Genomic DNA, 14,839 nt, shown 5'->3' with positions numbered 1-14,839 from the left:
ATAGTTAGGTAAAAGAAAGAATTTGTGGATAATCACTGTTGTAACTGAGTCTGTGTGCCTGGGCCTAAAAAAGTATTGCCAGTGCTGAGGCTTTCCTGAGTTTAGATTAGATGGATACATAACCTATTTTCTTCTAACACTAGTTTGACAGTTCTCTGGCTCTAACACAGTTTCACTGTGCCAGTGTGCCATGCATAAGGTGTGTAGAATGGTTTTTCACTTGAAGTGCCTCCTCTTGAGTGAAACTTATTTCTGCCAACAGAATGGTACATTGAAGATCATTGACCGGAAAAAACACATATTTAAACTAGCCCAGGGAGAGTACATAGCACCAGAGAAAATAGAGAATGTGTATCTGAGATGTGAAGCTGTTGCACAGGTGTTTGTCCATGGAGAGAGCTTGCAGGTAAGCATTTTTCAGTTAATTAAAAAAATTTATGCACAAGGAGACTGCAGAAAAATCTTCCTTTCTTCTTTCCCTTCACCCCAGACTTTGGGACTGAAATTTAAAATTTTATTGTAAACTTTTATCATTATGCATTTTGGTTCTGATTGGATTCCAGCAGTTACATAGCATGTTTCTGGATTTAGTTTCACACCAGTTAGTGGAGCAGACTAATTTGCATATTAATGACTGTATATAAATTGCTAACAGTGTGCAGTTGGAAAAACCCAAAAAACAAACCAAAACAGAAAAACCCAAGAAAGAACCTGGCTATCTTGGGGGTTTTCAAGTATGAGGAAAAATGTGGGTCTTAATTCTTTTAGTTCAGCTGAACTGAACTGCACTTTGTGTTCAAGTAGGCATCAGAGAAAGCTGCTGACATTACAGCAGGATCAGAAATGCTCCCCAAAGAAATGTGTAGGAACTAAATTGTTGACTTAGGAATTTTGTCAAGCTTTTTTCTCTTTTTTTAGGCCTTCTTAGTAGGTGTTGTGGTACCTGATCCTGACACTCTGCACAACTGGGCCAAGAAAAAGGGATTTGAAGGCTCCTATCAAGAGCTATGCAGAAACAAGGTAAGGCATATCTAATTGAACAGTTAGATGTTCTGCATCAACTTTTTCAAGTTGCTGCTTATGAAAACATGAAGCTATACAACGTATTTCTGTATCCACAGGATGTAAAAAAATATATTCTGGAGGACATGGTGAGAATTGGGAAAGAATCTGGTTTGAAGTCATTTGAACAGGTATGATGCTTTTGAGGACTAAATACCTAATTCTTTAAACTTCAACACCCATATGAGCTGATTCTCCAAAAACGGCTTTTAATTTGTGTCTGGAAAACTTTTCAAGTGATGGGCTTTGTTAAGATGTCTGGGAAAGTTTTTAATAGTCTTGTCTATTTCAAGAAATACAGCTTAGCTAGTAACTTTTTATTTTCCAGGTGAAAGACATTGTCCTGCACACTGAAATGTTTTCTATTGAAAACGGCCTGTTGACACCAACACTGAAGGCGAAGAGACCAGAACTGCGAAAATACTTCCAGTCACAGATAGATGAACTCTATGCTAATGCCAAAATGTGACTGCAAATGGAATGAGGAAAGTGGCACGTCTGTCTACTGTTGGCCTTCGTATCTGTATTTTGACTACAGCAAAAATAGGGAAGGAAACTGTGCAATCATTAACTTGTACAAAAATGGGTACTTGCCATAGGAACACTGAAGAAATGGAACACTGCCTTACTGTCAAGTCGTGTTGCATACTGTTTTTATGGTGACCTACAATTTCCAAAAAGAGCCTTAACTATAAATGGTAACTATATGTAAGTTATTTAATATTTCCTTGGTCAAAAATGGGACTCACCTTCACCAAGGAGCTAAGGTTTTATTGCCAGCATGTTTGCTGTCTGCAGTGTGTTTTGCAGTTGTCAATTCCACAAAGGATTTGGCAGCTTTGAAAATGCCTCTAAGTATCTTGCATCCTCAGAAAAATTACTTCAGCTGTTAAAAAAAACCCACCACCCAACCAACAAAAAACCCAAACCCTTACAGTTTGCATGGCTGGTATCACATCTTTTGTTAGTCCCAGTATTAACTGGGGCAAGGCATCTGAGCTGTATCTCCCCTCTACATCTGCAGCCAGTTATGGGATGTACTTCTATGGGGTAGAAGTCAACACTCCACACAAAGAAGACTGATGAATAGAAGTTCCTCAGAGTCTGCATATGGTGGTTCTGCACTGTGTGGATGCAGTTCATTCATCAAGTGTACCTCTGCTATATTAACATGATTCTGGAGTGGTGCCAGCCCTGCAAATGAGCAGATCCCAACTCTGGCAAGAACACTAGAGACCTAAAAATCAAATCAGAAGGCTGGGCTATGCTAACAGTCAGGGTAAACATTGCACCTGTACCAGACACTTGTTTCCCTGTAATGAACTTGTATTTTAAATGTGTTTTATAAAAATGTGCCAGGCCCTCTGTAAGTGGAAGAGCTTCTGATATAATCTGTTTTCTGTACTTTATGTATGAGCCACTGAGTACTCTTCACTGAATAGCAAAATAGGTCAGGTCGAATGTTTTTGCCTGATGCTTTGCAGCAATTGGAATGATTTGTACATGCCAACAGAACTGTGTGTTGGCCCAGGATAGGTATTTGTTCAGGGATAAAAACCTAATTCCCGGATAAATTACAAAATAATAACTAGTTATCTTTTGTTTGAAAAATCAGCAGAAATAAGCCTTATTACAGCATAAGTCTTTTGCTATCCTTAACAGAGTTGGTTTTGCATTAACATTCATTGCTGTTTTTTGAAAACATGGATATATGTAAAATACAAGCACAACAAGGTTTGCACTAAGATTTGTGTGTGATTGTAATGCACTACTCTGTAGCATAATTTCATATGTGTATACAATTCAGGTACACAAATCCAAGTCAACAGTTAGAGCAGTAGTTTTACATTGAAATTCAAATGTTTGCTTAGTGTTGGCTATTTCTATGTTTTATAAAACCAAAACAATTTTCAAAACCAATGAAGGAAACCAAAATAAATATTTCTGCATTTCAATGCTGTGATGTGTCTGTTTATCAAAGAAAAATGCTGCTGACTAACAAGCCCAGGTGTAATATTCTGACAAGCTGTACAACTCCACTGCTACAGACATGCTAAACACAGTATAAAGGCTGGTTGTTTACACTTTTGCTTTTGGAAAACACTTATGTTTAAGGTGTTGGCCAGTATTTGTAAGAAAAGGATGCTGTTGTATGTAACTTGCTTTTTCGGTACATTACTAAACAAGCAAATCTTTACTTTTATTTTTGTCTTTTTCCTGGCCGTTGTGTTCTTACCATCACCTCAAATGACTTAAGTGAAAGGTGGAGTTTTCTGAAACTGCCTGGGTGGTAGTGGGTTTCCTTATTCCTGCCCTCACACCATGCATTTGGCTTAAATCAGGGGTGTGGCTTGAGAAATTTCAGGGATGGAGTTACCAGACCAGGGTAGAGGAAGCACCAACACCTGCACACTATTTAAAGCTCCATGTGAATATAGATGTCAGTGCAAGATGCTAAGCAAACTTCTGCTCCTACTCACTGTAGAGTTTCTCTTCCTAAATCATTTGTATGTTCCTATATACATTTCTTCCATACTGAAGGAAACTTATACCCAAATTGTCACTTATTCAATAGCATACTCAAATCTGCGTGCATGCTGCTTGGAAAAGCAGGGAAGTGTCACCACATGCCTCCTGCTGGAGATAGCTGAGAGATCCAAGGTTTACGTTCTTAACAACATTCTATTGAAGCAACATTTCTGGAAAAGCCATCTATCACTACAGAAACAAATTTCTACTGTATTATTTGTGGCTCATGGTGCTAGGTGCTATAGCCAGCAAAACAGAAGTCTAAAGAGAGCTTACCACCTCTTCAGCCTAAAGTGCCTATTTCACTGTTTTAGCTGATTTTGTGGCTAAAGCCAAAGGGCTGTGTGGGTGCCAGTGTCACCACGGCCAGTGGATAAAGAGGTGTGGCAGTCCGTCCAGCTGACGGGGCTTGACAAATTGCTAAATCTCCTCTTAACAATTTAATTGCCAGAAATGGAATTTTAAATTTTCAAGCTAAAGCCTACTTTTTTTTCCTTTTTTTTTTTTTTTTTTTTTTTTTTTTTTTAATTGATTTCTGAACTGTTTATGACCGTAGCTTTCACTTTTGCAGAAGAGATCTCTTTCAGATCTCTTTCGCTTGCTTTTCCAGATGCACAGCGTCAGTTTAGGGAAAGGGAGGGGATACAAAACCCGGGAAGTTCTTGTGGTTTATTTTTTGTATTTAATCAGAGTCATTAACAGAACACGAAGGACAGTGGTGGTTAGAAGGATTCCTCGGAACGCTGCAGGGCCTCCAGCGGAGCGGTGCTTCCCGGCGCTGGCCCGCTTCCCTTTCCGGCCGGCGGCTCCGCCCCTTCCTTCCCGCCGGCGGCGCGCGCGTTCCAAAGGCGGCGGGAGGCTGCCCTGAGGGGCCGGGCCGGCGGGGACGGGGTTTTGCCGCTTTTGGAGTGAGCTGAGCAAAATATCTTGAAGAAACAAAGAATAGTTTGAAGTAACAAAGGTTTCCCGTTCTCTCCCAAGTACCGACACAGAGAAAGCCGAGTTGTATCGGGGACAATTTTTCACTAACTTCATCCTCGGTTTTGTATTCAGCAGCGTACACTGAACAGCGAAATGTCCTCAAAGAAGAAAACAAAGAAACATAGCAGCTATAAGCTAGAGGTAAGTTTCGCTAGGTAGGGCAGAAATCAAACAGCCAGGGTTTCGGCTTTGAGGGGCGTTCAGAGGCGGGCAAGCTGAAGGGCCCTGAGGGGGAGCCGTGTGGGGCCGGCCGAGGGCTCTTGGTCTGTTCGGCTGGACACTGAGGGGAGACCTCATCGTGGTCTCGGCTTCCTCGCCAAGGGGATTGCAGGACAGACGCTGATCTCTTCTCTCTGGTGACCAGTGAGAGCTCCAAGGGCAGTGGCCTCAAAGGCTGAGGTTGGATATTAGGAGCTCTTCACCCAGAGGCTGGTTGGACACTGGACCAGGCTCCCCAGGGAAGTGGTCACAGCACCAAGGCTGACAGAATTCAGGGACTGTTTGGACAGTACTCTTAGGCACACGGTATGACTCCTGGGGTCTGTGCAAGGCCTTGTGGGTCCCTTCCAGTGCAGGATATTCCGTGAGTCTGCGTTGTGTTACTGTGCAGTCCGGGCATTGTCCCCGGAGGTGGATGCTCAGGAGTTAATGCACCGCTTGTTTGCACTGGGAGCTGCTGCGGTGGGCTTGGGGTGCTGATGTGGAGCTTTCCTTTTTCCTTTTAGGAGTAGCGGAGAATGGCCTATTGACTTTCAAACAGGCAAAAGTTTAAAAACAATCTCAGAAGATTGATAGAGAAAGTAGTTGATGTGTATATTTGCTACTATAATGCTGGGGCACTGCTAAGCACCGGTAAAATTAAAAAGCTCCAGAGGTCAGTCTTTTCTGATTATAATTCACCCTACAGATATACACTGAAATTAGAGAGGAAAGTCACTTGTGCATTTTGTGAATGGCTCACAACTGTTTCCACAACTGTTTCATAAACTAGAGTCATTCCTCCTTACCCTTCTGCTTTACAGAAGTGTCTATAATTCCTGATTAATAAATTCCACCTTTGTTTTAAATAAGAAGTTACTCTATAGCTTTTCAGTTTCTTAAGATGCAAGTAATTAAATTGGACAAGGGTGGAAATTTGTGTACATAGAGATGAAAGAAGAAATATTTTAATGCCTGAAAAGAAAGACTACAGGTATAGAAACCAGGTTAGGTGTTATAAGTTTTCTGTTAGAGTGTTGTAAGATTTCTAACCTTGTATACTTCTATGAAATAAGACAAAGCTTGCAGTAGAATACAGTATCAAATAGCAGAACATAAGCATTTTATACCATCACTTCTTTTAGGGGAAAAACCCCACAGCCTGAGACAAAAACATGCTTTAAATCCTTATGCCATAGTTTAGGAGTCAATATGGTTCTGGTTAAGTGTATTTCTAGCCAAATATTCTTGACATTTATTGTCACATTTAATCCGTGGTACATTCAAAGAGCTGGGTAAACTGGCTGTTGATTTCACACCCATCCAGGAGCACAAAGCCGACTCCAGTCCTCGCTGGAAATCGCTTCCACTTGAGGAACCAGATGTCTCAAGGATATTGAAGGTAGCAGAAACAAATCAGCTTGAGGACCTTGATGATTCCTTTGGTTAGTACTGTTTGAATGTCATTTGATGTGTGATTTTCACAACCAACCGCGTGGACAAAATACTTCAGGTGCTTACCTGGGAAAAGGTTTTGGTTCTTTGCAAGAGAAGGTCGTGGAGAGGAGAGACAGATGGGATTTTGTGTTATTTTCTGTAATTTAGGAAGTAACAGGAATAATGCTGTAGTATGTGCAAATAAAAGTCAATGGAAAAATAGTGGCTATTCCACCTTTATAGTCTGAATGGTATTGTTTCACACATCATAATATTGCAGTTGTGTAAGAACTTACAGTTAAAAACCAAAGTTCAATATCCTAACTTATTCTTTATTAAATTACACAATTATGAAGTGACATTTTTTCCATTGTAAGAGTATTCATGGTAGCAGACCTGGACGTTTGTAGGGGTGTTTTTCTGCTGCTTTCAGATGTTACTTAAAGAAATACCATAAATCCATACAAATTTTGGTGAAGGATTAAAACCACTTCCATGCTTTGTATTGGACTTGTGGAATGAGGCCTCAATACACAGGAAGAGAATCAATTTAGAGGGCGTAGATGCTCCTCTGTGTGGAGTCCTCTGTTGTATCTGTGTATTTTTTTTTTAAACAGTGTATAATTAGAAGCTGTAGAGAAAATGTTAAGAGCAATTTCTCAGCTGTAATAGTTATTACTCTGAGCAAACTATGGAAATATAAACGTGACTTAGGAACAGCTTTGACAATGAGCTATAAAAACAATGTAGCAAAAGGGTTGTTTGTAAGGCAAGGCTGCAAAATGAAAAGCTCTTTTCCTTATTTCTGTGGTATGTATTTAGAACACAAAAAGGATGCCAACTGACACTAATGTAAACTAACACAAGTTTTTAGTTAGTAAACCACAGATATTCTAACTAAATGCTTAATGGCTGGCAGTGCTCATGCAGTTTGTTTTTTGTTCTTTGTAGATCACCCTCTGCACAGCACTGCTGTGGATGCTTATGGAGAGGGACATTCACAGAACGAGGCGCTCGGTCGTGTTTCAGCATCGCAGAGGCAAAATACGGACAGATGGCCTGCTGGGAAGAAAAAAAAATTGTCAGCGTTTCATTTCATCTTTAGGTGTTTAGATTTAAACGGGAAAGTGTTCTACTTAAATTATGTGTAACAAAGAAAATTCTTTTTAAAATATTTTAATTAACATTTTAGTATATTTTTCATATGTTTATTCAAATCTGGTTGAGATGTGAAATCATCCTGCTATTTAATTCAAGCAAGAACTTTAGTAGTACTCATATGAGACATAGCTGTACAAAATGTTCCCCAAAACACAAGGATTTGTGTATATGGTTGAAGATCATCCTTCCTCAGAGGGTAGTAGTGTATGTTTTTCTTTTCCCAGTAAAAAACCACGTCACTCAAAGCCCTCCAGTGGTGATGTCGAGGAATTCAACACAGCTGATGCTGGAGAGGAGCCCCTTAAGGAGAATGTGGTACTGAAAAAGTTTCATGATTATTATCAGTCAATTTAATTTTAGTTTACTTCATGCCATGCCTGCATTAGAGGGTGGGGGAGAGAAAGACCTTCCATTTATTTCTTAGTACTTAATTGTATCCAAAATAATCAGTCCTCAGAGTATTCCAGTGAGGTGGCCAAGTGAAATGCTTAAAGCTACAAATCATCACGTCAACAAGCAATGTAATAGCCAGGTGTTCCTGGATCCTGTAGCCTGTTCTCTTGCTGTTTTTTTTATATTCTTTCCTTTTTTCAATCATCTTCTTTGTATCTGCAATATATGTTCTCAAAGAATGGCACACTAGATGGAATGTGAATCCTTTGTACTTGTGTAGTATTGAAGCAAAACGGGTTTGTCAGAAAAAGAATATTGATGAAATGAATTCTGAATATGTGTTGGAATGAAAAGCCATTCAGTTTTGAATGAGTGTTTTTGAACACTTCCTCCACAATTAGTGTAAAATGCTTGTGGCCCGCTTGGCTGCCAGACATACAGCAGGAATCAACGGTCTGCAGGCTCAAGAAAGTAACCTATGATGAAAGGAGCTCTGCAGTTGCTGGAACAAGAGTCTTTTCTGTACTGAAATTTACTGGAATTGTACACTCAGCACAGAGTGTTAGTCTTTCATCAGCAGGCCGGGTGCATGCAGCGCTCTTACACAAGTGCTGTTGTGGTGTCACAAAGTAGTCGAAGCAGAGAAAGGATTGGGACAGAAAGTGGCTGAAAAGGAAGGTGAGCAGGCACTGTTGGTCAGAGAAATGTTAACCCTGGTCAATGGCTGTGCTGAACCAAGGGTCCTTAAGCTCCTTAGGATGTCTCCAGCCCTGCTGCACGGCCGGTGGCGTACGGAGCGGTGGCCAGCGTGTCAGGCAGCCACTGTCCTGCAGCAGGGTGACCACTGGGCTGGGACTGGTGGAACAGGCTGAAGGAAGTGTTACTGATGCTTCAGTCAGGAAATGCTTTCTGTATTCTGCCTAATTGTCATCTCTTAGGAGTTCAGATGAGTAAATCTAGGGTTTATTCTGGAAGTCCGTCTGCTTTTCATGTCACAGAAAACTCAAAATATTATTCAATTCCAGGCAAGACAGGAGCAGCCTTCAGAGGAGAGCCCATCAGATCCTTCTGGTAAAGTACACTTTTCAGAACTCCCATATAGCTTTTCTTCATTCAAGATCGAAGTTTTTCAATGGTTTTCATTTCTGGAATGTAGCAACACAGTGCTTCTAGAAATGGGAAGTTTTAGTTTGAGTTTTGGTATAGACCCCAGTTTGATCCCCATGGTTTGCATCCCTGGACTTGCCTATTCCTCTCCTGAAGGGGTAAAGCCATAGGTGTGCATTATGTCTCTAAGTCAGCCTGGTTTCCTTTGGAGGGAAGCCCGGAGCTGTCTATGAAGCTGTAGGAGGTGTCAGTACATCCCTTGGTCTGGGAGCCTGGAGCAGCAGCTGTGGGGCAGAACTTGGAGTGCCCTGACTGCAGTGCAGGAGCAGCTGTTGGTGTAAAGACCTTGAGACAGGGAGCTCTAAGACAGTGGCATTTTTCACTGGGAAGAAACTGTCCCTTGTGTCATCTTGCTTCCTTTGAACAGGACCCCATCATGTTTCAGTACTGGATTTACATTGGGGAGTGTGTGAAGAAACATGGTTTAATTTTTGTAGAATTGGTTTATAGTGCTATTACAAAGTTTAAAGAAATGTATTTGTGTGTAGTGGGTTTTTGAAGCATATATGGTATTAATAAAAGAATAATATATATAAAAATTTATATAAATATAAAAGCGCATGATTCTTTGAGTAATGCAAGATGCAAATTCAGGCTAATATTTTTTTAACACAAAAAATCACGTCTATAGTACACAATGTAGTTTATTACTTACTTTACTGATGTGTTCCTGGGCTTGCTTGAATCAATAAAGAATAAGAATTAAGTTACATATCATTGATCATCCCAGTTCTGAGGTGTTCCCAGGTAAATCTATCACAGTTGCACAGGCAAGACATGAAGTAATTGGAATATTCCTCTTCTCAAATTTCATGTTAAAATACTCATAACTTTTAGATGGTTCTTTTGATGGTGGGCACAAGAGTTTTTCTGTTGTTTTACAATGTGTACCAGAATTGTGCAATGCTTATGTTCATTCTGTTTTTCCAGTGGATAGTCCACTTTCTGTACAGGTTTGGTGTCCCAAAGAGCTGAAGAGATCTCCTAGAGATATTACAGAACTGGATATTGTTCTGGCCGAAGTTGAGAAGATAGCAGCAAATTACAGGTAAATATTCTGCTTTTCCATGACTGGATATTCAAAGTTTTAAAAAGAAATATCTGTGCTTTTGCTAATGGGCTGCCCTTTAAGGGAATCAGTATTGTATGGTTACATTCTGATGTTAAGGATTATTAAGTATCTATGATACGAATGTTTCTTCACATGTGATCTTGACATGGTCTCCAGGGATTTGATATTTTTCCAAACATAAACAGCACATCTCAGCTGATATTTCTCAAGGTAGAAATGAAGCTATTGCTAGTATATGAAAGATCTGCAGTTGTCTAGCTGCTTGACTTTGGGTTTTATTTGTTACTCAGATGAAGGGTTTCGGATGAGATTTCGCCTTTACTAAACCAAATATGTTTTGTCCCTCTGACTTCTCCAGACAAAGCATAGAATCAAACACTTGCAGAAAGGCTATCAGTGACTTTTCTTCTGCTTTCAAGGATCAAATCACTGATCTTGTAAGTACACCAGAGATAAAATCAGTTTTGTGGTCAAAATACCTATGGTTTTATATTGCCCTTTAGACATTCACTTTACGAGCTGTAAAAGTTTCCAATCTCCTGTCAGTATAAGTAACATGAAAACACAATTTGTTGTGTGCAGGTTAGGATTGGCTGCCTCTGTGCAGGCTTTCACAAGAATTGCCTCTAGACACAACACTGGGGTCATGCAAGTACTTTGCCAAATTGTCACCTTTTGAGAATAGGAAAACATCCAATAATCCTGAAGTGTTGGTCATATTTAAATCATTATGTAGTAAAACTGGTGAGCTGCATAATTTAAATGAGCATACAGCTATGTCAAACACTGTTTTCAAAGCTCATTGACTAGAGTTTTAAAAGGTGAATTTAATTTTTGCGCTGTCTCAGTGACTTCTTAGTAAGGCCTCTAACTTATTCCAGGGAAAATCATCTTTTTTTAATTAACATTTTGAACATAACTGTAAGTATAAGATGTGCAAGAACCACCTGGACACAATCTTCTGCCATGTGCTCTAGGATGACCCTGCTTCAGCAGGGAGGTTGGACCAGAAGACCCACTGTGCTCCCTTCCAGCCTGAGCCATTCAGAGATTTATTGGCTGGAAAGATTAAGGTGATTCTGATGAGTAAAATGAACTCAGAACTGTGCAGGAGTTGTGCCAAGTACAATGGCTAAGTACTAAAGCTATAGTTCTGAGTGGTTCATTAGAAGTAACAAGTGTTGGAATTACCAGATTTATACATCTATGTAAAGATATTGAAAATTAAGGTAGGTAGTATTATAGGAATTGGTACCAGAAGTATTATTTGCACTAACTCCTTTTGTGCAACAGTTTTCATCTGGCATGAGGAGAGAGGAAAGAATCAATACATAATTGGTGATGTCCCTTTGGACCAGGGTTGGTGTTTTATTTTTAATAAATAATCAACTTTTCATGTTATTCCAAAGTAATTCTTGCAACCATGTTTTTAGGAGGATAGTGATGAACTCAACCTGTCAACCTGTAATTCTTCTTCTCTGTAGATAGCAGGAGTCCAGGAATTAAAGAATATGAAGAAAAAAAATGCTAAGGTAAATACATATATCTCACTAGATTGCAGAGCACACAGCTGTGGGCACTGAAATGTTGATAACTTGACTGGAAGAGACGAAATAATTTACAGAAAGGTGTACTGTACTCAGAATCAACTGCACAAACAGAGGTTAGGGAACCACATTAGTTGTTTTGGAAAAGATCTGAGTAAATGTGGTGGATTGCAAACTCCAGATATATACTGCTGTATGGTGTAAAATGAATGCATATGAGGATGGGTAAGATCTATGCATGTCAATTACTCTTTTGGCTTTTTGTGGGTTTTTTTGTTTTTGTTTTGTTTTTTTTTTTTAATGAGTGATGCCTCTGGAGAGCCAGTTAAATAATGAGAGCTAACCTTAAGGAAACATAAATGAATATAAAATCTAGGAGAGCAGCAAAGACAGCAACCTGTGAGCACAGAACGGGATTGCTTAATTTAAAGAAGGGAAGACTCAGGCAGCTGCATTCCCTAAATAGATGCAGAGTTTTTGTTCAGATGCAACACTCTCTTCATTTATAGCAAGTAGGAATTTGCTGAAAATGCAATAGGAATGTTGACAGAAGGAGGCACTAGTGTAAGGGCAGAAAAACATTGCAGTGGTTTCATCAGGGAGAGGTGAATGCCCTGCAGAAGAGAGATTTAAGAGCAGCTTAGGCACTGTCTGGATTTCTGCCCAAATTAACATCTTCTGCAAAATTTTCAATGGCAAAATAGCTTTAACAAATAGTCAACATAAAGCTTATCCTGGGAAGTAGCAATTAATATGCCAAAGTCTTATTGACTTGAGGTGATATAGTAAACTGCTCTGCATGTAAAATGAAAATTGTGATACACAACTAGCATTCACAGCCACTCAGATCTATCCTTAGTTTGCTTCTTAGACATTTGTTTAAAATTAAATTTTTAGTTGCTAAATTTAAATTTATTATGAGGTTTGGGTGTTACTATTTTTTTTTTAAATTGCAGGTTATATTAAAGAAAGCTTACTTAGTTATGGCAATCATCCTGAACGCACATTCACATTAATTTTCATTTTTAAACCTAAAACCTCCTAGACTTCATAACGTTTGAAATCAAAATGTCACCAACTCCTTTTGTATGCTTGTAAATCCAATGTTTCTTAAGAAAAATTTTGGATGGAGATTAGAGTTTGACATTTTAAACAGCTTTAAATTGTTTCAAATACAGATGTAACGTGTGGCAGTTTATCAGGTCTGGTATCTTGGAATCTTCCACAATGACAACCAGCGTAAAACCTCCGAGAAATAAAAGGCAATGAAATTTGAGTTGTTTGCCTTTGAAGTTTTAGAAACTGTTTCACAGACTTTGCTCACTGTTTGTTTCAGGCAATAACCAGCATCAAAAAGAAAAGGCAGCAACTGGTGCAAGCCAGAGAAGAGCTAATTGGGTATGTTTCTAACGATGCACAGTAATAGCCTGAAGAACTTAAAGAGTCCGGTATTTTGTAACTCAGAAGGGAATGTAACTTTTTTTGTTCTCTCATTTTATTTTGATGAAGTTACCACTGTCTTGCTTTTTGTTTTTACAAAAGCTCATGATAACCTCTCTTTCACATATTTCAGTTGCCTAGGCAGTCATTCTTGCAAGTTCTCTTAGCTAACTAGTTACTGGGAGGATGTTCACACCATATGTTCATAGGAAGATCACCAGTGATAGTATTTGAATTGCAAAGGTGCTGGCTCATAAATTACAAAGGTCCTACAGAGGACTTCTTTGGTTTTGAGGTGGAAGAGTGTACTTCACCTCTGCAGGTGGGCAGGGGTTGCTCTTAGTACATGGCTTATTTCCTTCTCATGTGGCCACACAATTCCCCTTCTCTAACTTGGTGTCATTTAGATGCACAACTCAGCAGTTATGTGGTTGGAAGAACCATTAGACTTCCCCACATCCCTTGGGTTGCAAGTGACAAGCTTTATACTGAAGCTGCATTTACCATACACCCTGTAAGGTAACTCTGTGGGGAACCATGGGCTTGGATCCACAAAAACAGGGTGAAAACCTTTTCTCTCTGGCCATGAGAGGTGTTTTTCTTTGTAGTACTATGGACAAACTTTTCTCAGAGAACTATTTGAAGCCCCTGAAAGCTGTCTTCACTTTTTTGTATGTTCTATTTTAATCCTTTGATCATTTTAGAAAGTTTATTTTCCTGCAACCCTGTTGTATGAAAATCACTGTTGGTGCTCAGTTTTTGGAGTGCTACTTTAAGGGATCAAGCACTCCAGTGTATTTAGCAGAGGTGTAGGTAGTTTGTAGATCCTGAATATGCAGAAGCAGAACGCTTTGTATTTAAGAAACTACACTTCAAAAACGTAAATGCCTAAGAAAGAGTGGCTACATTGCCAGACTCAAAAGAGAGGTTTGGGTCTTTTTGGTGTATTTGGACTCATGCCCCTGTTTAAGTACTATGCTTGTTCTGCCTAAGCACTATTGCATAGTAACCTGTGTTTTGTGTTTCTGACCAACCTTTTAAGAATTCCTTCAGAGGAAACAGGGTCATAGTTATTCATGCAATAAATATGCAGATGTAAGCATCAAAGTCTGGATTTTTTTCAGAGCTGAACCGCAACTGACACAACTACAAAGAGAATATGCTGAGTTACAGGAAAGGAAATCTTCCTTGAGGGAAACAGTTGAATTAATTACTGATTTAAAGGAGCTACAGCAAGACTGTTTGGATCATAGAGAAGAAAACCCAAAAGAAAAAGTGGTAGTAAGTACATATCCTGCATGTGTTTCAGTTTTTTAAGTGTTTTTATTTTGATTTATGACATTTGTTTATTAACATCTCTTAGGTAGCAGTGTTTTGTTAACTGTTTTTGTGGAAGCAGCTTGAGAATCACTGCTGAACTTCACTGTAGTAGCTCACTTGTTTTTTTGGTCTCATATTAGAAGCTGAAGTATTTCAGAGAAAATTCTGCTGTCTTGCTCTCAGTATCCAGGCATTCAAAGGACATAGAAATGAAACAGTTGTCAGTTGTAACTTTAGAGGAAAAGTGATCTTTCCAAGAGTTAAAAACGTTGTCTTTTATTTCCTTATCAACAGTATGGAACTTCCAGCCTCCCTGCTCTTCTGGTGGAGTCTCGGAGAATTCTAGGAGCAGAAATGCACTTTGAGAGTATCAATATGAAATTGGAAGAGGCTCTGGCTGTACAAAAAGAGCAGAAATCAAAGAAAAATTAAGTGTCTTTTTAAGACTTTTAGACATTCAGTAGGAACAGTTATTAGAGTTGTCAGTGCTTAAAGCTTGTTTAATCATTGTTACTCTATTTTGTTTCAGTGT

General features: G+C 39.2%; 2 protein-coding genes across 5 annotated transcripts in view; both read left to right on the top strand.

Moving 5' to 3' along the window:
• Positions 1–3,017, top strand: part of ACSL1 (acyl-CoA synthetase long chain family member 1) — a 38,207-nt gene extending 35,190 nt beyond the window's left edge. For both annotated transcript variants that reach the window (XM_041395859.1, XM_041395860.1), the window contains exons 18-21: positions 263–406; positions 919–1,020; positions 1,122–1,193; positions 1,391–3,017. In XM_041395859.1, coding sequence (XP_041251793.1) covers positions 263–406; positions 919–1,020; positions 1,122–1,193; positions 1,391–1,531 — 459 coding nt within the window. In that variant the 3' untranslated portion in view covers positions 1,532–3,017. The remainder of the gene's footprint in view (positions 1–262; positions 407–918; positions 1,021–1,121; positions 1,194–1,390) is intronic.
• Positions 3,018–4,327: 1,310 nt separating this feature from the next.
• CENPU (centromere protein U) lies at positions 4,328–14,752 on the top strand. 3 transcript variants are annotated; one of them, XM_041427962.1, is made up of 12 exons: positions 4,328–4,543; positions 4,645–4,713; positions 6,098–6,215; positions 7,159–7,288; positions 7,593–7,683; positions 8,787–8,832; positions 9,859–9,976; positions 10,359–10,437; positions 11,485–11,532; positions 12,884–12,945; positions 14,112–14,268; positions 14,602–14,752. In XM_041427962.1, the coding sequence occupies exons 2-12, from the start codon at positions 4,666–4,668 to the stop codon at positions 14,737–14,739; spliced, it is 1,035 nt and encodes a 344-aa protein (XP_041283896.1). In that variant the 5' UTR covers positions 4,328–4,543; positions 4,645–4,665; the 3' UTR covers positions 14,740–14,752. The 3 variants fall into 3 exon arrangements, with proteins under 3 accessions (XP_041283896.1, XP_041283897.1, XP_041283895.1); XM_041427963.1 differs by having other exon boundaries at positions 4,328–4,552; XM_041427961.1 differs by having other exon boundaries at positions 4,328–4,713.
• The last annotated feature ends 87 nt before the right edge of the window (positions 14,753–14,839 follow it).

This window comes from Onychostruthus taczanowskii, unplaced genomic scaffold (genome assembly GCF_017590055.1).
Source record: "Onychostruthus taczanowskii isolate IOZ18803 unplaced genomic scaffold, ASM1759005v1 scaffold12, whole genome shotgun sequence".
Lineage (NCBI taxonomy): Eukaryota > Metazoa > Chordata > Aves > Passeriformes > Passeridae > Onychostruthus > Onychostruthus taczanowskii.
The sequence above is the reverse complement of the archived record's forward strand: the minus strand, read 5'-3'. Positions and strand labels throughout refer to the sequence as shown.

Excerpts from the sequence above, each read along its gene's own strand:
- CENPU (XM_041427962.1), top strand. The coding sequence starts at position 4,666 with ATGTCCTCAAAGAAGAAAACAAAGAAACATAGCAGCTATAAGCTAGAG. Across the intron at positions 6,216-7,158 it reads GGACCTTGATGATTCCTTTG|ATCACCCTCTGCACAGCACT; the intron begins GTTAGTACTGTT and ends TGTTCTTTGTAG. Across the intron at positions 8,833-9,858 it reads GAGCCCATCAGATCCTTCTG|TGGATAGTCCACTTTCTGTA; the intron begins GTAAAGTACACT and ends CTGTTTTTCCAG.